The following is a 15,120-nucleotide window of genomic DNA, read 5'->3' on the forward strand; positions in this document are numbered from 1 at the left end:
ACTACACTGCCTGGCCTGCCGGTCCCTGAGATTCTTAATGAAATCCTTCACATTTGCCTCCACTTTCTCGTCCTTTTAGATTCACACCTCAGTCATTCAACAAATACTACTGTCCCTTGGAACCATGTACCCCAAAACCCCCTTGCAGAAGCCAAAATCCATATATATAAGCACCTTATACAAAGTTTTACAGCATTTGCATATTTCTCATGCATATCCTCCCATCTCATCCCAGTTCTTCAATTTTATGCATATGGGTGTTTTGCCAGCACAGCTGTGTAGTGTGTGTGCATGCAGTTCTAGAAGAGGCTAGAAGAGGGTGTTGGATTCCCTGAAACTGGAGTTACATATGACTGTGAGCCACTCTGGGTACTGGAACTAAACCCAGATCCTCAGAAAGAGCAATAAGTGGTCTTAACCACTGAGCCATCTCTCCAGCCCCACTTTGACTCTTAATAGAATGCCTTCATGTTATTCCATTTTCATGGATTCAGCACAAAATAATGGTGTGTGGGGTGAAGACAAAGCTCAATTATTTGTGTCTCCGTGGGCATTTTCACCAAATATTTCCCAACCAAGGTTGGCCGAGTCTGTGCATGCAAGACCCTTAGATGTCAAGGGATGAGAGTGCTTGTTTAGCATCAGTGAACAAGCTTGGGTGAGAATCTGAGATTACCCAAAAGTGGAGGAGTGGTGTGTGTGTGTGTGGGGGGGGGGGCTTCAGAGGGAGAGAGAGGGATGTGTGAGGGGAGGGGCTAACATGACCAAAATGCACAATACAGGTGTATGGATGTGTCAATTAATAACAGATTGTTATGCCTTTTTGAGTATTTGTTTATTTTGTGCTTGGCACAAGTGAGCCACCCCACACATGTAAAAGTCAGATGAGAGGGCTGGAGAGATGGCTCAGTGGTTAAGAGCACTGACTACTCTTTCAGAGGTCCTGAGTTCAAATCCCAGCACTCACGTGGTGGCTCACAACCATCTGTAATGGAATCCAATGCCCTCTTCTGGTGCGACAGTGTATTCACATATATAAAATGAATAAATAAATCTTTTTTTTTTTTTTTAAGAAATAAAGTAAGAAGAAAGAAAGAGAGGAAGAAAGAAGTCAGCTGTCAGCTTTGGGAGTCAGCTCTCTCCTTTCACATGTGGATCCTGGGGGATCAAACTCAGGGTGCCAGCCTTGGCAGCAAGCCCCCTTACCTTCTGAGCCTTTTTAATAAAATAACTGTAAGCAGAGAGGTGCTCATGAAGGTATCCTGAAGGAGAGAAGGCCTGGGTGGTGTTCTCCAGCTATGAGCAATGCATTTAGGTTCAGAGAAATGTAAAAAGACTCCTTATGCTAATCCAAAATGAAAATAGATTAATTAATTAATGTGAAAATATATTATAACCAAGTCATATACTTTATTGATAAGAAAAATTTTTCGGTAAGAAATTTGGCACGGTTTTCTCCTACTGGGACATATGTGAAATCCCAGAACTTGTTGGTCAAGGCAGCCCAAGAAGGGGGTAAAGTAGGGAGTGGGGGAGGGGGGCAAAGAAAGGAACTCAAGAGGTCTGCTCAGGCCTGTCAGGCTGTATCCTGGGACAGCAGGGAGCCATGGAGAGTTAATGAGAAACAGAATTGTCACTTTAGCGACCGACCAGTGTCAGAAAACAAGCTCCTGGTCAAGCTTTAGATACTAGCAAGAACTCTGACCCTGAGACTTGAGGAGTCACTCACTGTCTTTAAACTGCCAGGCATGGAGGGAAGTGTCCAAAGATGGAGCTCAGAGAGAGAAGTGGTCCCGGCTTCCTGTCGTCTCCATCTCACCAGCCCCAGGCTGAATGTAATTGTCCTCGATGAAGCCATCATCATCCTCATCTTCACCCACCTGTGGGCGGTTCCCACCCCCTGCTCCGGACAGCGGGCGATGCCTGTAGCTGGCATGGTATCGGCGGCAGAGGTGGCACTTGGCAGCGAGCGCGATGAGAATGGAGAGGACCACCGCCCCCAGCACAACCCCTACCAGCACAGGCCATGCCCGGCCCCCGGTGCCCAGTCCAGGGGCCTCGGTTGATGCATTGGTGGCCCCTGAGAAAGCTGCAGAGAAAGAGATGGAGTTATAAGCAGTCGCCTGATGGGACTCATGGGGGAAGGGGAGGTGGGGAGGGACTGAGAGAGTGTGGGCAGAGAGAGCCCTTCCTCCGATCTCAGCAGCTTAAGGGACCCAAACTGTGCTCAACCATCCACACCTCTGTACCACTCACTTGTGTTTCCTCCAATCATGGATAGACCTGATGTAGGTGAGCCTTGGCCTCTGCCAGAAAAAGTCCTGGCTCCAGAGACACCACAGGCTCCAGGTAGCCCCGGGGGCACAAGCCCTGAAAAATAGAGGTGTAGGGGTTATATAGAGATAGCACTTTCCACACTAGACTCACAGCCATGTTAGAGTACTATAAATGCTGCGGAGACATGGCCATTGTCCACACCACTAGTCCACAGAATAGACCCAAAGCTGCTGTCTGTGGGTTTCAGCTCTAGAACAGGCTAACAATGGGATGTCTAATGTTCTTTTTTTTTTTTTTTTTTATTTATTTATTTATTGTATGTAAGTACACTGTAGCTGTCTTCAGACACTCCAGAAGAGGGCTCCAGATCTCGTTACGGATGGTTGTGAGCCACCATGTGGTTGCTGGGATTTGAACTCTGGACCTTCGGAAGAGCAGTCGGGTGCTCTTACCCACTGAGCCATCTCACCAGCCCTCTAATGTTCTTAATAAGAACATTAAGATTTAAGCACTAGCAGTGTGCTCACAACATCCATTACATGAGTATAACTACTATTTCTGCCTCACTGTTATGCACACAGTGGCCCCAAAAGGGAAAACGATTCAGCTGAGGCCCCAGAACTTTAACTCGGGACTCTGACACCAGAGTGCAGTCTGCCATGCTCCCGGGCAACCTGATAGTAGTCAGAGCAGCGGCAGTTCAATAGCAATTGTGTGGAGCTACCCAGCTCTGGAACAGACCGCAAGAACAGAACAGAAGAACACAAGAACAAAAGATTGTCCCCCAGATAGCCCAAGCAGCCCTGCCTCTCTGTTCCTGCATCGGGAGCCTCCCCTACTACATCCCTCAGGCCTTCCAGTGGAACCATCTCAGAGGACCAACTGGGTATGAAAGGGCCCTGATGAGGGTCATGGCACTCAGGGCTGGGAGACCCTACGGGAAGGGCATGTGAGCTGGAGAAGATCGCATATACACAATTAGGCTTGGAAGCCTCGGAAGAAGGTCAAGAGTGTATGCAGAGATGCATGCGAACCTGAGGCACAGCTAGGGAAGGAGGATGGGACAGCTGGGTCTGCGCAGTGTCTGCTGGAGGGTGGTAAGAGTCAGAGACATCCCTGGGCAGAGTGGCCGGGCAAGGAACTGAAGGATCCAGCTTTGGCCACACTCCTCAATGTGGTACCCAAAGGATGCCCTGACTCAAGATGCACCACCTTCTTCTCCAGTGACTCAGCCCTCCTCCCTACCCTCTGCCACAGCGGTGTCCAAGCTACCTACTCTTTGTCCCTCTAGCCACTGTCCCCAGCTTCGATCTCCTAACAGGCATCTAGCCACCTCTTATCCACTCGGGAAGCCAACCAGAGCCTATGACTACAGCTCCCCGACATTCCAAACAGGGCCTCTTCTTAGGTGTGGGGGACTCAAAACCCAGCACGAGACCCCGAGACCAAGCCCGTTCACTTCTAGGCTCTCATTCAAATCAGAGTTTTCATTCAAATCAGACTGGTTGCTCTAGGCTGGTTGCTTCAGGGTCCACAGGTGACCTCTGACTCCTCAGCATCCAGTCAGAACTGGCCATTACCAGCCACACACTTCCCTGAGGCAGAGGGCTGGGTAGGCTGGTGTATGCCTATGGTTGGGGCCTGGGAAGCTGGGTTTCTGGGCTTAGTGCACCAGGTTTGTAAAGTGAATTCAGGGGTGTGGGGAGAGAAGCGATTGTATGGGGGAAGGGAAGCCTCAGAAATGGATCGTGCCTAGTTGACTCATTCATTCCCAGGAAACCTCTGGTTGCCTTCTGGGGCCCTCTCTCGAGGCACTCAATATTCAAAAGACAAGAGTTTGTTATACTACCATGAGTTCATTTAGACTTTTCAAAGGTTTTATACCCGTTCCCTTTCTCCCCTGCCCTGCTCTGTAAATTCTTCCCAAAGACATAGGCAAAGTCACGTCCCAAATGCCTCTGTACTCACAACCCGCACCTGTCTGCCCATCCCCCTCCAACTGTCATTTCACAACCCACAACACAATCATGCACACCCCTCAGATCTGCAGATACACACACTCAGCTGGATCTAGTTTCTCTGTTGCACGCAGGAGCCCTTATGGATCAGAAGAGGCCTGAGCACCCTCTCCCACGACCCCAACGTCCCCTCTCCGCTCCCACCTTCAGACACTGTGCACAGTCCGTGGAGGTGGCTTCCGGCTGAGACTGCTGAACCTGGACAGGTGGGAGGGCCAGAGCAATGGCTTGACTCACCTGGAACAGTGGCTGGCTGGGTGGGCGGGGCGGAAATGCAGGTGAAGGGAAGGCGGGGCACCAGCCAGGATTTGCAGCGTCCTCAGCAGGGAGGACTCACTCTAACATATTGAGGGGGCAGCAGGCTTGTTCCCTCCCCCACTGCTGTGGATTAGTGCAACTGGAATGCAGAAGGGGTCCAGCCTGTCCCCAAAAGGACAGATCTCAGCAGGCACTGCTACCAGCCCTGATAAACAAGTGGATTTCCAGTGCCGGTACAAAGTTCAAAGTTGAAGCAGGGAGTTTTACAGACCTGCAAAGGCAACAAGCCAGATGGTACCATCAGGGGAGAGAGCAATGAACAGTCTTCCCAGGCAGAGCCTGAAGGAACCAAGCTTGCTCCAGACTTCCCTGAAAAGTGCTAGCACACAGTGCGCGCGCACCTGTGTGTGTGTGTGTGTGTGTGTGTGTACACTGACATATCTACTCAAGGGGTTCTAACCTTTCTTCAGGTCTCCTGGTCCCCTTGACTTGACTTGCCAGGCCCTTGGCCCTCTCTCTTCTTTCTCTTTGCCTCTATCCTGAGGACGGATGTCTCATTTTCTTCAAGATACAGCTCAGGGTCACCTCTACCCTGGCCAGCAGAGCCCGGGACACTCTTGGTTCAGTGTTTGTCAGGAACTTGGCCTCATTCCCACCCAGCCTGCCTCCTAGCTACCTGGATGGTCTGTCTCCCAGGGTAGAAGACAGTGTCAGAGGCACTCTGGGCTCTCAGTACCCAGCACAGTACCCGAGGCTGGACACCACAGGACCAGGAGGTCACAGCTGGAGAAGGGGCTGCCCAGAGGGGTTGCCAAGTAGATGATTAAGGAAAAGTTCTGGGATGTCCTCTGTTTACTGACAAAGGGCTGCAGCGAGAAGGAAAGTGAGCAGGAACCGGAAGGGTTAATAACTTACAGGCTGCAGGCCTATGAGAATCTGTTTTATCTTCCTGAGAATGTGTTAAGACCTTGAGTGGTAGGCATTGCCTGCAGCGCTGGCTTATCCAGCAGCCATGGTTGCTTCTCCATGCAGACAATCGGCCTATCCCAGATGAGAGCAGTAGCCCTTTCCTCTTGCCTATAGCCTTAAACTGAATGCCTGTCTTAATCTCCATTGTTAACTGTTGTGACTTTTTAGGTCACTCCTGCATTTTTCCTTCCCACAACTGCTACCTAGCTTAGACTGGGACACTGGTAGGGGGTGTGACAGCTTGTAGCAAGGCAAGCCCTTTGGGGCTAACATTTGTAATGGGTCACTCAGCTGGTTCCTTTCAGAGACTTCTTGGTCTCGTGAGGTTTTTGTTGTCTTGTTTTGGCTAAGTGTAAGTTTAATTTTATTTTGAAAGAATATCTGTGTGGCCCAAGCTGTCCTGGGAAGATGTCTTCCTCTTTCTGTTTCCTAAGTGTTGGAGTTAAAGGCACGTGCCGTCACAGTCTGTCTTGAGAGTTCTTGTTTCGTTTTGCTTTGCTTCAGCAGGGGCATGGTGACTGGGAGTTTATGTACAAGGCCTGGAGTCTCTAAGGATGAAGTCCCACTTCACCGGTAAGAGCCCCTTGCCACGGTAACTCCCACCCTTCCCACGTCACTGGGCCCCTTCCCACTCGTCTCTGTGCCCAGCTCACCTCCTTTCTTTGCCTAGACCCTGCAATGCTCCATTTTCCTGGGCTCTGCACACTGTGACCCCAACTTTCCAACGCCGACACTTCCAACTGCGCCATTTCTAGCTCTAGCATTGCCTCCCAGAAGAATATGGGTATTCCTCCTGGGTTCCTCACCTCTAGGGTCCCAACTTGGGTGCTTTTAAAACAGAACTTCCCTGCCACTCCCTAGTCTGGGACACATTCCCCTCTCCTCTCTTGTGCGTTGGCCTTTGCTCCCACAGTCCAGTTCTGTGGGGTGGTGTTGGTGTTGTTGTTGTTTTGGAACCTCAGGTGAGCTATGAGCTGGGTGCCATGATATGATGTCTGTATCTATCTTGTTATCATATCATATCCCTAACATCTGTAATGGTAACAATGAATATTTCTGAAATAAGTTAATGAGTTGACAATTAATAAAATAATAATAGATATAAGTAAATGAAGTACATTAATAATTGACAGGTGAAGCGCCTGTGCTGGTGTGGTGGAAGATGGAGATGTGGCAGGGATTGAGGTGCAGACTGAGGAAGTGGTGGGGATCCTATGAAAATGGGGAGACAACCTAGAAAGCCTGGGAGGCGGAGCCTGGGAGGCGGAACAGATGAGAAGGAAATGGATGTTATTTCAGGTGGGACAGCGAGGCACCAGGAAAAGTGGGTTTTATTTTATTTTTGGAGCTAAGACTTCATTCACCAACAGCTAATCTAATCAACGCCTACCATGTCCCAGGCACTGTGCTTGTTTTAAAATGGAGATATTTCTGTAACATAACCCTATTCTCAAGACCTAACACCCACCCTGTTAGCCACTTTCAAGCATGGAAATCGGTAGCATTTGGGGTCACAATACTGTGTGGTTCTTACTGTCGTCATGGTACTTTTCTCACACCAAAGGACACCCTCTACCCGTGCCCTCTCATCGTGTCCCCTGCCCCTGGTTTCAGTAATAGCCCCATGCTGCATAAACTCTGACCCTCATCCCTGGGCCCCTTCCCATTCTACATTGTACTCCAGCTTTCTTTCTTTGCTTCTGCTCATTCAGTCTGTTGATTTGCCTTTTCTGGATATTTTGTATAAATGTAATAATATATGTGTCACATATACCTATTTATTTTATTTAGATAGAGTCTCACTATGTAGCCCTGACTGGCCTAGAATTCACTATATAGACCAAGCTGGCCTCAAACTCACTGCCCCTGCCTCCAGAGTGTTAGCATTAAAAGTGTGCACCACCACCATACCCCAGCCCTGCGCCAACTTTTGAAAGGACTAGTTCATTTGGTTCTCATAACCATCTTATGAGGTAGAGGCTAATTATCCCCTTGCTAAATGAAGAAAATGAGGCTCTGAGAGAAGAATCCCTGGCAAAGGAAACAAACAAATGGTCCACACACCCATCAGTCCTTTATTCCAAGAATATTTACTGAATGCACACCATCCAATAAGCAAAATGCACAGCAACCCTCTGGCACTTCAGCCAGAAGCTCTGATACAGTACAGCCTTTCCCTGGCAGCCTGGCAACTGTGTGGTAAGCTCTGGGCACGTTGCTGCCATCGGTCTTTCATAGCAGTAATGGACGATAGCCCAGCCGAGAAATAAGACTCTTTCAGATAATGGTGAGTGCTACAAGTAAAACAGGGCTCAGTGGTTAAGAGCACACGTTGTTCTTGCAGAGGATTTCGTCCCAGCATTCATGTGACAACTCAAAAGCATCCGTGACTTCAGTTCCAGGGCATCTGACCCCTCTTCTGACCACCACTGTGACCGGCACCAGGCATGCAGCAATTACATAGGCATACGTGCAGGCAAAACACCGTACACATACAATAAAATAAATTCTTTTTTTTTTTTCTAAAGTAAAAGGGCTTCATGTAACAGCTTCATGCGACTATGGCAGGGGCCTATGACTTCAGAAGATCAGGATAAGAAGGGACCCACTGAGTTAGGCACTTTACTGTTGCTGTGACCAGCACACTGACAGAAACAGCTCGAAGGAGGAAGGGCTGATTTTGGCTCACTGTCAATCTATAGTGAGCAGGAAGGTATGCTGGGTGTTCAAGCTGTGGCCGTGAGGGAGTGTGGTGGAGGTTGTTCACCTCACGGTGGACGCAGAAGCAGACATCAATGTAGGAGAAGGTAGGAAACAGCACACTCTCAAGGATCTAGAAACCTGCCTCCTCCAGTTAGCTCCACCTTCCAAACTTCTGAGACCCTCCCAACTACCATCAGCGGCTGGGGACCAAACGTTCGAAACATGAGCCTATGAGCGACATTTCATACCCAAACTGTAATGTTCCACCCCATCCCCCAAAGGCTTATGGTGTAAAAATCTTATAATGGAAAAATTTAGTCCAACTTCGAGTGTCCACAGAATCTTTTTTTTTTTTTTTTTTTTTTTTTTTTTTTTTTTTGGTTTTTCGAGACAGGGTTTCTCTGTATAGCCCTGGCTGTCCTGGAGCTCACATTGTAGACCAGGCTGGCCTCGAACTCAGAAATCCGCCTGCCTCTGCCTCCCGAGTGCTGGGATTAAAGGCGTGTGCCACCACGCCCGGCACAGAATCTTAACATTTCTAACATTATTCAAAAGTCTATGTGGGCCCCCAATGGAGGAGCTGGAGAAAGTACCCAAGGAGCTGAAGGGATCCGCAACCCTATGGGTGGAACAACATTATGAACTAACCAGTACCCCGGAGCTCTTGACTCTATCTGCATATGTATCAAAAGATGGCCTAGTCAGCCATCACTGGAAAGAGAGGCCCATTGGACATGCAAACTTCATATGCCCCAGTACAGGGGAACGCCAGGGCCAAAAAAATGGGAATGGGTGGGTAGGGAAGTGGGGGGGAGGGTATGGGGGACTTTTGGGATAGCATTGGAAATGTAATTGAGGAAAAGATGTAATAAAAAACAAAAGATAGGAAAAAAAAAAAGTCTATGTGGGATCGCCCCTGAAACTCAGAATGAGTTAGCAGTGAGTTCCCTCCCTGTACATAAAGTGAAGGTATAAACTTCCAATCTGCAGTGGTGCACCATCAACATTCTATCTTAAAAGGGGAGGGATCTTGCTATGAGAAGAAACATGAGATCAAAGCAAGGCCAGTCAGGCAAACCTTAAGCCCTGTAGCCCCATGACCAACATCCAGGGACAACCTATCACGACGTGCGCTCCAGCAGACCTGGATAGCACTGTCTCTGTGGCTTTTTCTTTTTTTAGCACACATGGCCTCTCTCTTGGTCTGGATCCATTTCGGACCTGCAGCTCTCTTCAACCAGACACCCACGTTCCTGGCATCTCAGACACCCTAGAGTCTCCACTGCAACTTGGAACTCATTTCACAGGTTCATAGATGACTCGTAAGGACTTCAACCCTACATGGCCGGGCCTCATGGCTCCTCTCTAGAATCTTTAAGGATGATTATGCAACTCCATTGATCAGCACTGCATGTATGATACAAAATTCTACTGCCAGCTTGAGCAGCTGCCATGCCCCAATGGACCATGGTTGCAGAAGAGTGTCTGGGTGGCCAAACCTGGAAAAACTTTTTTTTTTTTTTGGAACAGTACCAAAGGAGCTCACAGTTTATTAGGCAGCAGCTGGGAAATCAGCGGCTAGGCTTGGCCACATGCTTCAGTTTATCTTTCTTCTTGATGGCATAGGAATTGGAGGAGCCCTTGACAGCGTTGATGAGCTCATCTGCAAGGCACTTGGTGGTGGTCTTGGTGTCCCTGAAACCTGAGGAGCACCTGTGCACAGCAGCCAGATGGCCTGATTCACCTTGGCTCAGTGGGGACACATCCACAGCCTGCTGTCTCGCTGTCCCAGCCCACCTGATGTGTGTTGAGTCTTCCTGGGGGCCACTGTTCATGGCATTCACTTGGACCTACAGAAGGTTCTCATCAGTGAGCAGGTGGATAATCTCAAAGGCAACTTTGATGATTCACAGTCCTGAGCTTCTTGATACAACCCTGCATCATCATGGAGTTAGTAAGGCGCTCCATGATAGGACAGTGTGCTTTCTAGAAGCACTTGGCAGCATACCCCTCACTCCGGGGCAGGCATACTTCTCCTTCACGGCAAAGCAATCCTGTAGAGAAATATCATTTATCTGCATATCATCAGTGCTCCATTTCCCAAAGAGCTTGATGTCTGTCTGGGTTTCTGCCGCCGCTGGTGTGACTGGCTCCCACGTAGTCATTATGAAGCTGCAGACCAGGCTTCTCGGTCACGAGCTGTGGACCTGGCACAGATGTGAAGATGGAGAAACATTTCTTTAGATGGATCCACTGGAGTAGAGCACATGGTGGTACTGACTTTGCAAAGGAGAGGTAGGGTTTTACCAGTTCCTGAAGCTACTCACAGCGTCTTTATTCCTACACACTCACAGCTTGTCTTAGTCAGGGTTTCTATTCCTGCACAAGCATCATGACCAAGAAGCAAGTTGGGGAGGAAAGGGTTTATTCGGCGTACACTTCCATACTGCTGTTCATCACCAAGGAAGTCAGGACTGGAACTGGTCAGGAAGCAGGAGCTGATGCAGGGGTCATGGGGAGATGTTACTTTACTGGCTTGCTTCCCCTGGCTTGCTCAGCCTGCTTATAGAACCCAGGACTACCCTGAGATGGCACCCACAATGAGACCTCCCACCCTTGATCACTAATAGAGAAAATGTCTTACAGCTGGATCTCATGGAGGCATTTCCTCAAGGGGGGCTCCTTTTTCTGTGATAATTCCAGCTTGTGTCAAGTTGACACACAAAGCCAGCCAGTACACAGCTTGTCTCTGTGGGCCTCTGTCTCTCTGTCTCTCTCTTTCTCTTTTTCTTGCTCTCTCTGTGAATACAGGATCTCTTTATATAACCCTAGCTGTTCTGGAGCTTTCTATGTAGATCAGGAGACCAGGTTGGCCTTGAACTCCCAGAGATCCTCTTGCGTCTGCCCCTCAACTGAGATTAAAGGTGTGCCCCACCATGCCTGGCCACAGCTTCTCTTTCACAGTGCCGCTCTCTCTAATAACTATGGCTTCCTTACCCACAACTCCTAGTAAGTTCCTTCTCTGGCCAAACTCCAAGTCTTTTACTTTCCCCCTTCTGCTGTTTGTTGACAGTTCTCACTATAAACCTAACTAAAATCAGTCAGCAATAGCCATGCTACAGCTGGAATGCTGGGCTGCCTTGGGGTTTTCTCTGCAAAATTAGTCCATTATTTGTGAATTCAACCTCACTCAATTTTTTAGAATACAGGAAAAATATAGACAAATCCCTTGCCAGAATATAGCAGGAAAAGTCTCTAATTCGAATTCACAGTAGAGTTTTGTTCCTGTTGAGGTCTGCCACCCTAGCGTAGCTGTAGCCATTTTGTTCCATTTTGTTCCATGCCTGCCAGTGATTTCATATTGTTGCTATTAAAGGCCTGCCAGTCATTGACACAGAAAAACAACTTGACGCAGAGCAAGGTCATGTTGATCACATTTCCTGTAATGCTCTGTATGATGTTTGTTAATCTTAAGAAATCCTACAAAGCTTTACAAAGGACCCATCAAATTAAAGGTCAGTATGAAGTGTTCTGTCTAAAACAGCTGGAGTCAGAGCTGACCACCAGGCAGCCCTTCCTGCACGGACCTGTGAGTTTGTTGTGGGGTTTGTGGTTTTAGCCTTTATAAGCTGACAGAAAAAGCTGTCTGGGTTTGTGGCTCAGCCCCTGAATTCTGAGCTATGGCCCTGACCAATCAGTCTTTGGGTATGTATCCCATAAATCATCCCAGTCGGACTGAGATCGGTGTTTGTGTGATTTGTGGGCAGCTCCTGGACCCCAACAGCTCCCATCTGAAACTGCATGAGCACCGCCTTTATTGTCTACACTCCTGCCAGGATTCTGGCTTCTGAAACCCACCAAAATCTCCCATTACATTCTGCTTATAGCATTTTAGGGCTTCTGTAGACTTCTTCTCCAAACACTTCCAAATTCCTTTAAAAAAAACCAGCTCTAAAGGTCTAACAGCCACATGGTTAGAGTTAATCAGGGTCGTGTCCCCACCTCGGACACAAAATTTTACACTTAACAACTATTAAATTCTATTTGTTTGGTTGTTGTTGTTGTTACTTTTCTATCATTGGGACCACATTACCAAACAAAAAGGACTCCGAGGAGGGAAGGTTGGTCTGGGCTCACAGTTTGAAAGGGTGTCAGTCCACGATGGAAGGGAGAGTGTGGCTGAGTAGTCAGGACACCGCACAACATGGCATGCAGACCGCTGAGCAGAGAGCAAGACAGGAAGTGGGCAGAGGCGACATACTCCCCAGTAACCCAGTGGCCTACCAGTGAGGCCCCACCCCCTCAAAGTTTTGAGAACTCCCCCAAACAGTACCACCAGCTGGGGAACAGACGTTCAAAAGATGAGACTGGGGGAGTCACCTCAGAGTCAAACCATAACCCTGACTGTAGAGGGAGGGCTAGATAAAATTAGATCATGACCATGTCAATATCTGGGGAAAGCAAAACTAGCAGAGAGAAAGCATGGCTGGCTTGCTCAAGCAACAGGAAGGATGCTGTGTGGCAAGGGAGGACAGAAAAATGAATAACAGTGTGTCAGAGACGTGTGAGTCTACTCCGCCTCAGGGTGACCCATCCATTGCCATTCTGGACTGAGGAGGCAGGGTAGAAGTGGGGAGGTCAGACAGAAGGCTGGTGCAAGCATTTAAGTAAGAGTAGATGTGGCCTCAGAGAAGCCAGGAAGAAGTAGAGAAAATGCTCCGATTACAGGTGTAACCTGACAGCAGAGTCAATAAGATTTGCAGATTGGATTTTGGACTTGAGAAAACAACAGAAATCAAGAATTCTGTCCTGAAGATCTAAGGAGCCAAAGCAGGAAGACTCTAGTGGGACAGGATACAGAGAACTACGCTGCTATGACCCTTGGTTTGGGGCGCAGTGGGTACCTAAGAAACATCCTAGAAACATGTACAGTATGCATAGTATAAAGTAGCCCAGATGTAGCAGGCCTGTGCATGTGTGATAGAGAACCAGCAAAATGTGGAAACCAGGAAAGAAAATCATGGGTCTGGGTAAGCTAGCCAAAGAGCAGGTGAGAGAGAAAAACATAGAGTGTGCCAGGCGTGGAGGTCAGAGAAGGGAGAAGAAGAAGGCCAGGAGACTGGAGAACTAGGGAGTGGCTGATGTGGTAAGAGGCAGTGACAGAGGCGTCCTGGCCAGAGAACAAAGCATTTAAAGAGAGAAGGCTTGGTTAGCTCTGTAAAATCTGCAAATAAGTCAACGATGCTCTGAAACCGAGGAGCGGGAGTCTCTGAGCACCCTGACCAGAGCTGCTTTTCTGGTGTGCTCGACTGGAGGGTGCGTGGGCCTACAAACAGAAAATCAGAGACTCCTTCTGGGAATTCTGCTATAAAGAAGCACAGAAACGGCAGACAGTGGGGAAGCGCCTGAGGATGGAGGAAAGCTGTCGTTTTTCTTCTAAGGCTAAGAGCGGTGGACTACCTTTGTGTGCGGGAGAGACAGGAAGGAACTTTATGATACAGAGTGGGGCTCTTCCCGAGGAGTCATCTGCCAAGGTGGGGTCAGATGCACAGAACTAGTTTTCGAAAGAGTTCCTCTGAGTCACAAGAGGAAGGTGACCTGCATAGGTAAATACATCAGGGCTTAGGTGAAAGCTTCCGGAAGTTCCCTTTGTTGGTGCTGTTTTTCCAGAGCAATAGGAAGTGTTCTGCAGAATGTGTGGGAAGGGGAGGCTGAATGAAGTTGGAGGAGACAAGGGTGGGAATTTATCACCCCGGGGAAGGGAGAGGGAACAGGTTCAGTGTGAACCGTCCAATTGCTGGTATCTTAGCTCTTTCTCTCCTTGCTATGGCCGATTAGCCTGACAAAGGCAGCTCACAGGAAGAAGAGTTCATTTTGGGTCACAGTATAAAGAAAGGGGCACAGTCCATCACGGTGGGTAGCCATGGAGGTGGAAGCATAAAGCCGCTGGTTGTAGTGTTCTACACATAGTGTTCTGGTCACACAGTCCATGGCCAGGTAGCAGAGCCGTGAAATCTGGTGCTGCGCCTGCCTTCTCCGTTTTCCCAGAAGTCTTATTAGCCCGCCACGGGATGGTGCCACTGCTCTCTGTGTGAGTCCCCCCTCCTCAGTCAAGCCTCCCTGGGAACAGCCTCACAGACAACGCCTAGCATTCTCTCCCAGGGGAGTCTAATCCAGCCAAGCTGACAGTGAAGATTAACCAGCACCAGGCAACAACAACGAAGATGGTGTTTGTTTTTCTGCCATTCCAAGAGTAGGTGGGGGAGAAGGTGAAGAGAGGGCCCGAGTCATGGGGACCTGCCAGGCAAAGATGACCAAGGAACTTGGCTGTAGCAGGGGAGTGGGTACGATGGGAAGATGATCTGGTTGGGATGCTGAGAAAGGAGGGTGTTCCCCACCATTTCCGTAGAAAAGGTGGCAAGAATCTTCAACTTCAGGGCCAGGCATGGAGAGGTTTTGTAGGAGACAGGAAGAGGCTATGGTAGTAGCACCAGAAAACAAGGTTACTCTGGGGATGCAATTCTTGATAAGACAGGCCCTGGGCTATAAACCCTGGTGTGATTCTGAGGCGGGGCCAGCTGGTTTCGCCCTTATCTGAAGTATGCGGCTAACCTTTGAGTCCGGGTTCAGTGGTTCCAAGGAGAGCCTTCTAAAAGCTCCCCTAATCAGTAACAGCTGGAGTTCAAACCCAGGCTTCCGACTCTGACTCTGACTCCGGCTTCTGCTCAGTCCCTTCCCCATCACCTCCCAGCTATCCTCTCTACACTGAGGAGTTAAACATCCTGCCGTGGTGTTCAGTTCCTCACAGCTATTCGGAGTGACAGATTGCAATCACTTCTTCTCAAAGGCATGATCATATTTCCCAAAGGAAGCTCAGAGTGCTAGCCAAGCTTAG

General features: G+C 48.8%; 1 protein-coding gene, 1 long non-coding RNA gene and 1 pseudogene across 3 annotated transcripts; 1 reads left to right on the top strand and 2 right to left on the bottom strand.

Moving 5' to 3' along the window:
- Positions 1-1,390: 1,390 nt before the first annotated feature.
- Positions 1,391-4,781, bottom strand: CUNH1orf210 (chromosome unknown C1orf210 homolog). 2 transcript variants are annotated; one of them, XM_021161136.3, is made up of 3 exons: positions 4,533-4,781; positions 2,257-2,370; positions 1,391-2,089 (listed from the first exon to the last, which is right to left on the bottom strand). In XM_021161136.3, exons 2-3 carry the CDS (start codon positions 2,273-2,275, stop codon positions 1,776-1,778), a joined length of 333 nt encoding a protein of 110 aa, XP_021016795.1. In that variant the 5' UTR covers positions 2,276-2,370; positions 4,533-4,781; the 3' UTR covers positions 1,391-1,775. The 2 variants fall into 2 exon arrangements, with proteins under 2 accessions (XP_021016795.1, XP_021016794.1); XM_021161135.3 differs by having other exon boundaries at positions 4,440-4,539.
- On the top strand, positions 2,710-9,514 carry LOC147004224 (uncharacterized). The gene is made up of 3 exons (XR_015047322.1): positions 2,710-3,163; positions 6,027-6,095; positions 9,408-9,514. It is a non-coding gene; the product is annotated as an uncharacterized LOC147004224 (long non-coding RNA).
- A 282-nt stretch (positions 9,515-9,796) lies between these two features.
- On the bottom strand, positions 9,797-10,414 carry LOC110293664 (small ribosomal subunit protein uS7 pseudogene; annotated as a pseudogene).
- Positions 10,415-15,120: the final 4,706 nt, after the last annotated feature.

The sequence above is a fragment of the Mus caroli genome, unplaced genomic scaffold (genome assembly GCF_978045245.1).
Source record: "Mus caroli unplaced genomic scaffold, Mus_caroli_1 scaffold_6, whole genome shotgun sequence".
In the NCBI taxonomy this organism is placed as follows: domain Eukaryota; kingdom Metazoa; phylum Chordata; class Mammalia; order Rodentia; family Muridae; genus Mus; species Mus caroli.